The 13,324-nt window shown below is 36.0% G+C and overlaps 1 protein-coding gene across 24 annotated transcripts in view; it reads left to right on the forward strand.

Moving 5' to 3' along the window:
* ATOSA (atos homolog A) overlaps nucleotides 1-13,324 on the forward strand; it is a 103,492-nt gene that overhangs the window by 25,087 nt on the left and 65,081 nt on the right. For 10 of the 24 annotated variants that reach the window (XR_002344859.2, XR_014811169.1, XR_002344852.2 and 7 more), the window contains exon 1: nucleotides 6,096-6,276. The exons of 8 other annotated variants lie outside the window; for them this stretch is intronic. Coding sequence is in view for 2 of the 16 variants with exons in the window: in XM_005659591.4 (XP_005659648.2) it covers nucleotides 6,240-6,276 (37 nt within the window). In the remaining 14 variants the exon portion in view is untranslated. Of the gene's footprint in view, nucleotides 1-6,095; nucleotides 6,277-7,445; nucleotides 7,501-13,324 lie in introns of those variants that run through there. 6 more of the 24 variants (XR_014811199.1, XR_014811197.1, XR_014811211.1 and 3 more) reach the window with 1 other exon arrangement.

The following is a 13,324-nucleotide window of genomic DNA, read 5'->3' on the forward strand; positions in this document are numbered from 1 at the left end:
CACCACAGCCATAGCAACGTGGGATCCAAACTGTGTCTGTGACCTACACCTCAGTTCATGGCAACACCAGATCTTTAACCCACTGATTGAGGCCAGGGATTGAACCCGCAACCTCATGGTTCCCAGTCGAATTCGTTAGCCACTGAGCTATGACGGGAACTCCTGGTTCTGGATTTTTAGGACTGAATCAAACATACCATTCTTTATGATAGCAGGATATTAACAGCGTCCCAGACTATGTCTTTAAATAAATACGGGTGTAAGTGAAGGAGAACCCATATGCATCCTGGCAAATATTTTATGTAATAATGATGATATTACTTTATAAAGCAAGTACTATAGGACATTAAAAATGAATTCTTGGAGTTCCTGTTGTGGCGCAGTGGTTAACGAGTCCGACTAGGAACCATGAGGTTGCGGGTTTGATTCCTGGCCTCGTTCAGAGTGGGTTAAGGATCTGGTGTTGCTGAGAGCAGTGGTGTAGGTTGCAAACGCTGCTCGGATCCCATGTTGTTGTGGCTGTGGTGTAGGCCGGTGGCTACAGCTCTGATTAGACCCCTAGCCTGGGAACCTCCATATGCCACAGGAAGCAGCCCTAGAAAAGACAGAAAGACAAAAAAATAATAAATAAAATAAAAAAATAAAGAATTCTTATACTTGATCTTGATACTTATTAAATCTAATTGTATAAGATATTATTGGAGTGTCCAGTAGCTTAGATTATAAATAACCCCAGTTCTAGCTCATTTTAAACAATGTAGTATGAATGATGCCAAAAAAAAGGCCAGAACATTTTCTTCTCTCTAACTTCTTAGATTTTGTAAACAAAGCTCTGCTCCTGGAACTAATCTAGGTCATCATAACCCAAAATCTTTTGAAAGATGAAAATCACCATTAAATCTCTTAGGTACTTTTAAATATTATAATCGTAGGAAGTGTTTTAGCTCTTAAAAACACAGTATGTTTGGATTGTTTAGCCACTTGGCTTATTTGTACCATGTCATAATGAATACAAATCACTGGATAAACATTTCAGCAACAATGATCACTAGAAATTTCCATGCGAGTGGAAATTAATGTAATTTTTATGGCTTAATTTATCCCAGTACTGACCTAACATCATAATTTTTGAATAAAGAGTCTGATTTAATGGGAAAAACAATAAATTTCCCTAATTTCCAAAACTGTTAATAATGTTAAATTTAGCTTTGTTTAGTTATTCTTGCAGATGAGTTAGTGAGCTGTGAAATGTGTTGTTAAGGTGACATTATTTAAGAAACTTAAAAAATATCTTTGTTATAAAAATCTTTCTTTGGGATTCAAGATTTAAATTTTATCCCCATTGTTTATTAATATGAGATGTTACTAATGTATTGCCCTTTATTTGTTGGTATGTTTGTGTATATATGCATTTGCATTCGCCGTTTAGTAACATCTTAAAGACCTGATGTTGACAAAAGAAAAGAGGAAACTTAAATTGTTTGAGAGCCGAGAACTGGGCTAGATGGTTAACTCTAAAGTGTAAGAAATTATTATTCCCACTTTATAGATGAAGTAATAGATCAAATAATTTGATAGCACAGCTTGTTAAATGGAAAGAACTTGAACCCTAGACTGACTGGCTCTTCTCCACTATGTCTTGCTGCTTTAAGGGATCTTTTCAGTAATGAGGTTGAATTTTATGCAAATGTGTTTACACTGTAATCCCCTAGAAGACTGGCCACCAGGAATGAAAATATCCTATTAGTGTAGCACATTGCTGTTTTCAAAATAATTGAATCTTGTCCTTTTTGATCCTTACAGCATACCAATAGGCAGGCCAAAAAAAAAAAAAAAAGATTCATGACTTAGAAATGAGCCATTTCAAAGAAGGGCTTAAGATCACAAAACTGATTATAGAGAGGTTAGACTGGAACCCAGATCTGTGGTTCCTGATTCAGTGTTCTTTTCTACTTCCTTTACTTTCTCTGGATCAGATCAGGAAGTAATGAAGTTTTACAGATTGAATCTTTTATTGTGTCCTCATATAGTAATCACATTATAGCTATAGCTTGTATTATAAGTAGTGTATAAATGATAATTCTGAGGTGCAATGGGGCTGTATTGGTGATGATTAAATGAATAATAATAGAAACTGTTAACTTGAGATTTCTGTATTTAAATTTCATTTTCATGTGATGCCATGTTTATCTTATGGAAATGTAATTATGAAAGGAATTGCTAACAGCATGCATATTAGATTTAGGAAAACCTACGTCCTGGCTTTGCCCAGTTACTTCTGGTTACTTGGACAAGTTACAAGCTGGTTTCCTCATCTGTGAGAATACCACAGAGTCAGAGAAGATGGGCATTTAAAGAAAAGAGCACCATGCCTGGCCCATGGGCCTAGGTGTAGAGTAGCTATGTAATAATTATTTTTGAAGGGCTCTTTTTTTCTTCTAGGAATATTTCTTTTTGTTTAAAAAGTGTCCAAGCTAGCATGGTTATCTCTAAGGTATCTTGAAAGTAGATGGTTCCCAATTATTTCTGCTAACAGAGGACACAGATGACCTGAAACAGTTGATATTTCAAATTTTTCCATTTTATATTTGGAATATGTAGCTTTAAAAAAAATTATGGAGGTGTTCCCACTGTGGCACAGTGGGTTAAGGATCTGGCATTGTTACTCTGGCTCGGGATAATGCTGTGGCACGGGTTTAATCCCTGGTCCAGGAATTTCCACGTGTCAAAAAAACAAAAAAATAAAAAACTCTTATGGAAGACCTGCTTTCCTATCTATTTCCTTACATTAGTATAATATAAGTAATTTATATTTCTTGAACTGGTCCATTTGGAGGGCACAATTATGACCATGTTAGGTTGGGGTGCTAGGGAAAAGAGGTTTTTTCACAGTTGAGGGTTGAGAATTGAGAACCTGAGACTAGCACTTAGTATAGTATTTTATATTGTTCAGATTCTTTTTTTTTTTTTTTTGTCTTTTTGCTATTTCTTGGGCCGCTCCCGCGGCATATGGAGGTTCCCAGGCTAGGGGTCGAATTGGAGCTGTAGCCACCGGCCTATGCCAGGGCCACAGCAACGCAGGATCCGAGCTGTGTCTGCAACCTACACCACAGTTCACTGCAATGCCGGATCGTTAACTCACTGAGCAAGGGCAGGGATCGAACCCGCAACCTCATGGTTCTTAGTCGGATTCGTTAACCACTGCGCCACGACGGGAACTCCTGTTCAGATTCTTAATTTGTAGACTGTTGAAATCATTTATAGTTTTGGGTACCAAAACCAGGGAAAAAAGCAAGTATTCTTCAGAATTACATAAAGGGCCATTTTGAAATTTATTAGAAAAGTGGTAGCACAGAGGAATCATTCAGCTAAATAAATCTCTTGGCTTGATTTTACTTTTTAAGGTGGCATGTCTCTTAGAGTTCATTTTATTCACTTATAATCGCATGTTTCTGACCAAATGTAATGTTTTCGATAAGTTCTCTTTGCATATGTTAATCATTTGTTTTAGATTATAGATATAGGCTATCATTAGCCTCTTACTAAAAAGTTTAAGAATTATAACTGAAAGGAAGTATTCTAAAACAGTTTAGAGATTATATTTTTTTTTCAAAGATATGGAAGAATTTTGGAGGAGTTCCTGTCGTGGCTCAGCGGTTAACGAATCCGACTAGGAACAATGAGGTTGCGGGTTCGATCCCTGACCTCGCTCAGTGGGTTAACGATTCGGCGTTGCGGTGAGGTGTGGTGTGGGTTGCAGATGAGACTTGGTTCCTGCGTTGCTGTGGCTGTGGTGTAGGCCGGCAGCTACAGCTCCGATTAGACCCATAGCCTGGGAACCTCCATATGCTGCGGGAGCGGCCCCAGAAAAGGCAAAAAGACAAAAAAAAAAAAAAAGATATGGAAGAATTTTGAATTTATTAAAAATGTATTTGCTTTTACTTCAAGTTGTATGACTTGAGTAAATCAACATTTAGAGCTGATTTTCTCATTGAACAATGCAGATAATGATAATTGTTCTATTTACATCCAGTGGTTGTGAAATCAAATAAAATAGTATGTGGAATATTAATCAAGCATGGTGCTAGGTAAGCAGTAATGTAGACAGACATAGTACCTCCTTTTAAAGCACTTTTAGTATAGTGGAGGAGAATGTCACACTAGTCATTTTGTTAACAGCTATTTAACCTTCTATGAGCTTAAATTCTAAGAAAAAAGTACAAGGATCCTGGGCCTAGTCTTGGCTCAGGTAAAGCTGCCCTGGAAAAGAGAAATTTAAAGGAGATATCAATTGAAGGGGTGTAGGAGACCACTTCTAGCAAAGGGAGTAATATTGCAAAGTCTCAAAGTTTTGAAGAAACCGAAAAACAAATAAACAAAAACAAGTCTGCTGGCAAAGAGCACCTTTTGCCTTCACTATAGTCCTGTGAGTTAATAGATAAGAAAACTGAGGCTCAGAGTAGATAATTTGTATAGGGTCTTACTGTTTGTAAAGGGCAGATTCATCTTTTGAACATAGGTTGTTCAGCCTGACTCTAAAATCTTTATTTTCTCTTCCTATGTCATTCTTTCTCTCAGCCGCTTTCCCTAAGAGGTTACTGTGCTCCCAAACACATCTTCTCTTGTTATTTCTCAGAGGGTTTAATAGCTCTCCCTTTGGCTAATTGTGGAACCATCATTCAGATTCTTCCTTTATACCAGGTTAATAAGAAGAGATACTCATACAGGGTATATCTCTTGGTTATATTCTGTAGAACTCTAGGGATCCTGAAAGCTTTTTCAGGGGTAGGAATTTGGTGGATTACAGGGCTGATAAGAAACTGCGGTGTTGTTTGTAGCCTCTCATTTAAAAATAGCCTCGTGGTGCTCATGGGGTGCTTCAGTAGTGCCAACATTTCCATCAGCCTTTGCTCCCTACTCTCAGGACACTCCAGATAAACAAAGATCTGAATTATAAACAGTATGCTTCTGCTATAGCCTCCGCCTACTCCCACAAACCCGTCCTGTATAGAAATCCCAATGCAACCACTAATAATGCATTTTACTGGAAGAATGAAATGGGTTAAAAAGGTTCCATTGCTTTAAAAGTTTGAAAAACACTATCCTAGTTTATATGATATTCAAGGGAACTCTTTCCTAAATGAGGAATTTTTCTGATCCTTAGTATCTGTTTGTTTATCTCCTCTGCCTGCATTGACACCTCCAAACATCTTTGTAAGTTTGGAGGGATTTTTGTTTTTGCTCTTAAAGCTTCTGGAAATAGTGTAGACTGGTACATCGGAGTCCAGTACTTGAAACCTAGTGGAAAAGAAAACAAAACAAGAAACTCCTATGCCTTCCTATCTCAGAAAATTTTATGATAGAGGAAATAAATTAATTCAGGTTCAATGTCATTATTGTTTTATGTAAGAAGAGACATTTTAATGGAGATAACCTAGTTAAATCTTTTATTGTCAGAGTTTATTAAGCAGTTTTCCTTTTAAAATATTTTTCTAAGCAATCTGTTAAACTCAGTTTTTCTTGACCTCTTAAAAGGCACTACATAAACGGGGGCGGGGGGCGGCACTATTTTTAGGCCCTGTCTAATACTCACTATCTAACTGGTGGTGCTTTTCTTGGAATTTGTGAAGATTGTTGTAAAGTAACATAGTTCTAGGTAGATGGAGGTTGATGTTTTATTCTAATTGTTGTAAAGTTTTGTATTGTTTGTTTTCAGAGGGTTTCACTTGGTAGAGGCTGATTTACTTGCAGTGCGAAGTAATAAATGATTCCCTCCACCACCCCTCTTTGTCCTCAGTTTTATGTGAAACACTGAGGTAAATGTTTACCCTATGACTTTTTCTTTTAAAAGCACCCAGAGACGTACGTTTTAGGGGCTTATGCTGGAGTACTTTGTCATTATCGTTCTATTGATCTTTCCTTTCACGTTGCCTAAACACAGCTGAGTTGGTAAGAGGAGCAAAGACAACAAGACAGTGCTGCCAAGTAGACAGGAAGCTGTAGTGGACCTAGCGAGCAGGGGCGGCAGAGCACACCCTCCGTCCAATCAGCTGTGAGTGCTGTTGCTATGTGCGCTCTTACTCTGCTGCCTTTGTGAAAAACCTTACACAGAGGGAAGCGGAATCAGCACCCACTGCTCAACATTTGTTTTAACCACTGCAGACATCTGGATCCCTCAGTTACTGACTGTATAGCTACTGACAGCCAGGAGGCAACTTCTTTTATACAAGGATTCCAATATGGTTTTCAGTGGAAACAAAGGGCTTCACAGAGAAGGTGTGTAATGAAGTGTTTTTTAACGGCTTTATTTTTAAGCTTCCAATTTTCTGTAGCTGTTTACCAGTTATAGGGTTTGCTTTGCGTGGATTTTTAATAAATAGGTCTGGGAAAATGATCTCACTTTGAAAAACATTGAACTTAGGGAATTTTCTTTAGCTTCATATTGCCCGTTTTCTTTGAACAGCATTGCTTAAAAGATTATTAAAATGCTGATCTGAACAATGAGTAGGGAGAAAAGAAACCAAAATACAATGTGCTTAACTTAATGGGGGAAAATATGATAAAAACGAGGAAACGGGGAAAAGGATGAAGGTTAGACAGAAGTATTAACTGTACTTGTGGACAGGAGGTTTTTTTTTTTAAAGAAAAATGTGAAGGAGAATGTATTTAATATATTACATATTTTTATGAAAATGAAATTCATTTTTTCTGATTTGACAGAATTTGACAGAGATTGTCAGAATTTAGCTTAGTGAGAATTTTGACATAGTTTTGACATGCTATCTTTCTGTGAGGAATTTCTGAAGATGCTACTGCAGATTGTGTAACCTCTTAATTATTTGATCCGTTGACTAGTTCTTCTCAGTTCAGATAAAGGATAAATAGTATAATCCAACCTCAAAGACAGTGGCGTGTTCTATTAAATATCCATATAGAAAATTGAAAAAATAAAGGATTTTGAAGACAAACTAGAAATGTTTAAGATAGTATTTTTAAAGTAAGCCTCTTAAATGTAGTAATTCCAGATCTGGCATAGTTAATACTGCAAATATAGTAAAGCCTTATTAAATTAAACCTCACTAATTCAGTATTTGTGATAATTGAACAGAATAATGGTTACAGTTTGTTTTTATAAAATCTAGAAAAAAACAGTTTAACTGATTATAGGAAAGTTTTAAAATATCCTAAACAAGTTTCTACATAATTTCAAATACTATGAAATTATACTTTACATTGTTGATTGTTTTAAATTAATTAAAGCAGAACAGAATACTAATCAGTATATTGCCCATCTATGAACAATCTTCTTTTGCTTGTCCATTTTCACCTGGTTATGTAAGTGGCTCCGTTTTAATTCACTAGGTGATTTATGTCTGAAGAAAATTAGTACAGTATAAATTCCAAGCCTTATTTCTTATCTCTTCAAATGATATATTTTGGAACAGGATTGGTTTTGATGTTGTTGCTGTTCTCTTCAAGAAGTACTTGTCATTAGGAAAGGTTAGTATTATTTGCTAAGTGAGAAGTATTTCTTTTCTTGAAAAAAAACTCAAAATATATTTCTTGCTTTTGTGCCCATTACTGACCATTTTAAATGATACATATGTATTTATATTACATTAAAGACTTCAAATAGTAAATGCAAATTTACAAAATATATTGTCTTTAAACATTAGAAAAGTATTTTATGTGAACCTCTGTGTGGCTGAACTTTAAAAGACTCGGGCATTTCTTAGTTTTTTCACTTTGTTAGCTGTAGCCCCAAACTTGATCTTGATGGGAGTTATAAAAATTACAGCAAAATGAAGAAAGCTATTATATTCTTTGGACTTGGTGGCCTTCATAATATAAAACACTCATTTGCAGAAGAGGAGCTGGGAGGGGGGCAGGGATAGGAGGCAGGGGTATTTTGAGAGGACCCAAGTTCATCAAACATAGATTTGATCACATGGAAGTCAATCCTAGTTATTTCCATTTTGAGTTATTACTCTAATTATTCACTTCACTTTATTTTTTAGTTGCAGAACCACGAAAACCAAATTTTTGCTTGGTTTACAAACCTTTTTCTCCTTGCTTTATTTCTTAAGAATTAACAGATTTTTCAAGAGCAGAATGATTTCATTCATATGCTTCAAAAATAAAGGAACACAATATTGGCAAATTTGGATTGTCACACAAGGCTTTACCATTGCGTTGCAGGAGGAATAGTTTTGGTGGAATTCCAGATTTTATTTCTGAGCGCAGTACCTAAAGATCGTTCTTGTATGTCTTATACATCTGAAAATTCCTGTTCAATACAGAGCCTCAGGGTAATAACTGAATTTTTAAATCTGGTCAAGGCTAGTGACATTGCTAGCATATTATGACTCTTGGAATTTATCTATAATTTGATAATAGAATTTTAGTTGTCTTATTCTGTGTCACATCTTTAAATTGGCTATACTTTTTGTACTTGTGAGTAGAAAAATACTTCACTTCTCAAAAATAATTTTTTTGTCTTAGTAACTTGATAAAGAATAGCAAATAGAAGTTCTAATATTTTTCAATGCACTGATTGCTGTAACTGATTCTATTTTAAATAAATGTTTTGTTTATTTTGAAATTACCAGGCAATAAACTGTAAATAGTATCTCATTTACAGTTCTTTAAAAAAATCTGTAATTTAAAATTTCAGGCTGGGAAAGGATAACAATCTGAGTATTTCTTTTTCTTTATGTCCTTTGAGAAATCTTTTTTTTTTTTTAATCATTCCTATGGCAAGTATTATCCCAAACGTTTGATTCGTACATGTATGCTCTAAGTGCTATATGACACAATGTTTCTTTGACTCTTCTTTGGAGAAATTGCACTACTTGTTCATATTCTGAATCCAAAAAAAAAATTTGATTATTATTGGCAGCTGAGCAGAGGAGTTTAGTCTTGACAACTTTTTATCAGGCATTTTCATGTAGCCACGGTGTTGTTGCATAATCTATACTGCTTTTGCAAGGTATAGTAAATCTTTTTTTTTTTAATCTTCAGATGTCCTTGTATCTAAAATCAAAGACCCCAGTTTTAAAAAGCATAGTTATTTGCAGTATTGCTTGACTCTGATTATATAATTTTTTTGTGGTGAGTCTGAGTTATAAGTAGTAGCATGATGGCTGTTACTTGAGAAACTGGAAATATCGCTTTGTTCTTTCTTCGTTGGTCTCAATTTTACTCATTCAGAGATTTCTGAACATCAAAGGATTTGAATTATAAGGTTTATATGATAAGCACAGGGCATTAAAATTATAAATTACAGGAAGAAGTCAAGATATGGTAGAAAAAATAATCGGGCCCTAGTGGTCATACATAGGTGGGTCTCAGATTTTGCTGTAAGGTTCTTGTCATCCAGAGTGTGAAAGGGAAACTGCCAGTTATTTATAATCCCTGTTATTTATATAACATTTTATTGCTAAATATTGGCCATTCTCTTTTAAATTATCATACATTTTTAAATTCTGAGATTTTTTTAGTATTATTTAAGTATAGTTTTTTAGACTTTTCCTCTAAGTTTTACATTTACAGATATCTCAGTTTTTTGAGATACTTCATGACAAAGAAAGTCATGAAACTGGGGATTTGGGCTGAAGAAAGGGCAGGGCTGATAGGGAAGTACATGACTAAACCTGTGAAGAAAGATAATAGTCAATAATGGTAAGGAAGTAATGAGAATATGGAAAGATGAAGAAGAAGAGGTAGAAAAAAGTTGTTCTGTTTGAGGTAGTGTTATTTTGGTGTATGTGTGTGTACACACACACCATGTGTGCATACAAGTGCCCACAAGTGCTGGTTTGACTGGCTAGAGTTGCTAAATCCTCAGAGATTTGTTTACTGGGAAGTAACTTGTTTCTGATTTTTTAATTCCTCAGTTAGGATTGGGCTAAGGGTGACCTTATATTTACACTCATTAATGACAAGGCACAAGACAACTTTCTGGGAGCCAGAAATTAAATATTATCACATACATGATGATTGTAACTTTTGAAATATAAGAACTTAAGAGAATAAAAATCTAGTGGTATAGGGCTAAATTTTGAAAACTCAAACTTCTAAGTGAAAATGTTTAGAAAATGTTCTTCTGTCATCTTAATAAGTATACAAAATTTCAGGTTCTTTTCAGCTTACCACAGTATTTATTGCTTTGGGCAGTGATAATTTTATGCTGTGTTGGGGGAGAGACTTAATCTTTGTTTCCATCGTGGTTTTCATTTTTTCATCAAGATTTTGTGATTCTCACATAAACATATTTAGTCTTGCAATTTGCTGAAGATAAAGCTTAGCTTATTGAGAATTAGAGAACAAACAAATTAAAGACAATCTCTTGCAAGTATACTCCATTTTTTCACTGTCAGTGCATTCAGTGATACTGCCCAAGTGGCTTTTGCATTAGGTCCATTGACTTCTTTACATCTGATAAAAGAGTAGTTATGAGAACCTTTTTAAAAATAAGTATCTTGGTTTTACCTGATTGCATTTCATTGGTGCATTTGTTTTGGGTAGTGCATACTTACCTTAAATCACTTTTCTGAAAAATATCCACACAGAAAAAGAACAAAAAGATTGTTCTGTATCACTGTTTCTCATTTGGGGATACTGACCCATTTGAGAATCTGCTGAAAAATATCAGCCCTCTTTTTAGGGGAAAAAAAAATGCATCTGTGTATATACATAATTTTGTGAAAAATATCCAGAAGTTCATAAATTCTCTAAAGAAATCTTGTTAAACATAACTTGGTTTTAGTCTGAAAATAAGAGCATTAATTCTAGAGAACTGAGACTTTAAAAATACCATATAAGGACTTCAGGATATGTATGCAAGCAAAATGTTAAGTAGTGAGCATGGGACATTATTTTATAGCTTCTGAGGAGAGGGAAAATGTTCTAACTTGTGCTTCATATGTTAGTACTCTTGCGAATGGATTCATCCTGGGGAATACCCATATTCCTGTGCTGACTTCTATATTCTGGATGGGTTTCTGATACAGAACCTAGTACAAGAGGACCAGGCCTGGAATGCAGTATCTAGGTTCTGGACCTACGTACTCTCTAAATTGTAAACTGAGATTAGAGGAGACCTAGAAGATACCTTCTTTGGCCTTACACTTTAACCTGGACTCTCTTCCAGAAATCAGTCTGCATTAGAGATGACAGGTCCACTGCAGTGGAAGTTAACTGGTTCCATCTTGTGCAAGAGAAGTGAGCCGAACTGATCTTACTGTAGATGTTCAGAGTTTCTCAACTCGTAGTTAAAAACAACTCTCTATCCATTTTCTACTTCTGCTGGAGTTTTAGGGTTCACACATACCAAGACACACTCAGTGGAAAATATGAATATTGAGAATACTTAGAAGTAGGAGTCATGCATGTGGTAGAGGGGAGGAGGTTGAAAGGACAGAGTGTATTTTTTGGGACCAGCCTATGTTGTAACCATATTCCCATGAGGTAAAAATGTAAGAAAGACTAAATTAGGTTAAGCTTGAGGATAATTTTGGAAAGTTATGTGCCAGTTATCTGGTATTAGTAAAGCTGGAATGAAACAAAACAGCACCAGAGTAGTGGATTGTTGCTTTTTTATCGCAGAGTCATCTTTTGAGTGTATAAATTAAATCTAGAACTTGTGGTTTTGAAAGATGGGCTTTGTTTCTTTTTGTGACAGTGTCTTCTCAATTTTTTGTCCCATGGTTCTTTCTGCGTGTGGTATGGAGTAATAACACCCATATAATCAGAAATATTCCCACAAAGTACAGTGGAAAGGACAGTGTTTTCTACTTGAGGATTTTCAGGCCCTGAAACAGTGGTGAATTAGGCTTAATGGTTTACACAGTGCACAGACAAGTTAAATAAGGTTAGTTCAGATAAGAAGGAAATCAATAAAATCTGTAGAGCTCTAACTTTGTGCCCATGCATCTATGGTGCGTGGCTAAAAGCACAATTCTGGCAGCTTCAACCTTAAGGAGGCAGAACAAAAGGACACCAGTAAATTTCCTCAATAACATTGACTAGTTCTAGTTTTTTCATTTTAAATATCAAGTTTTCCAGAAGCTCTCTAACATCTAATATTGAGTTCCCACCTAAGCATTTCCACAGCACCGTAATCTACCCCTGTTATCAAACATCACCCTGAATTAGACTTAGGTGAACGTACTCAATAAGACTGTCCCCCCCTTGAAGGCAGAACCAGCTCATTCTCTCATGCCTTCTGGAGAACTGGATTTCACTTGAATTTTTTGTGAAATTCAAGCTACTTTTTCCATTCGTACTTTCCAGCCCAGCAGTCACTGGATTGGTATGATGAATTCTCTGTTATCCCTAAAAGACTTACACGACCTAGAAATTCCATTAACCAATATGGAAACTAGAACTCACAAAATGCTCTCTTTTTTATTTATTTTATTATTATTATTATTATTTTGCCTTTTCTTGAGCCGTTCCCGCCGCATATGGAGGTTCCCAGGCTAGGGGTCGAGTCGGAGCTGTAGTCACTGGCCTACGCCAGAGCCACAGCAACGCGGGATCTGAGCCACGTCTGCAACCTACACCACAGCTCATGGCAACGCCGGATCCTTAACCCATTGAGCAAGGCCAGAGATTGAACCCACAACCTCATGGTTCCTAGTCAGATTCGTTAACCACTGTGCCACGACAGGAACTCCAAGTGCTTTCTTTAAAAAAAAAAAAAAAAAAAGTAAATATTTTGCCCTGGGCTAGAGATTTGCTGATTACCTAATGCAATTTCATTATTTTTTAATGTGGCTTTTATTTTTTCCATTGTAGTTGATTTACAGTGTTCTGTCAATTCCTATTGTACAGAAAAGTGACCCAGTCATATAATCTTGTTATTTTAAAAACAAGTATTTCCTTGTCCCATTTAAGAGAATTATATTTGATAAGGGCATCTAAAAAAAAAATTACAAAGGAGTTCCCTTTGTGGCTCAGTGGTTAATGAATCGGACTAGGAACAATGAGGTTGCGGGTTTGATCCCTGGCTTCGTTCGCTCAGTGGGTTAGGGATCCAGCATTGCCGTGAGCTGTGGTGTAGGTCGAAGAAGTGGCTTGGATCCCATGTTGCTGTGGCTATGGCGTAGGCCAGTGGCTACAGCTCCGACTGGACCCCTAGCCTGGGAACCTCCATATGCTGCGGGAGTGGCCCTAGAAAAGGCAAAAAGACAAACATACACACACACACAAAACCTCACAAAAACTGTATTTCAGTGCAAAATACCAAGTCCAAGAGAAGAACAAAATAATTATCTGGAAAGAGTCACAGCAAGCCTTTATCATTTTAACCAGAAATAAG

Source organism: Sus scrofa, chromosome 1 (genome assembly GCF_054392235.1).
Source record: "Sus scrofa isolate SSC_HxYL_T2T_F1_AM1 chromosome 1, Sscrofa_HxYL_maternal_Yorkshire_Landrace_v2.0, whole genome shotgun sequence".
NCBI classification, from domain to species: domain Eukaryota; kingdom Metazoa; phylum Chordata; class Mammalia; order Artiodactyla; family Suidae; genus Sus; species Sus scrofa.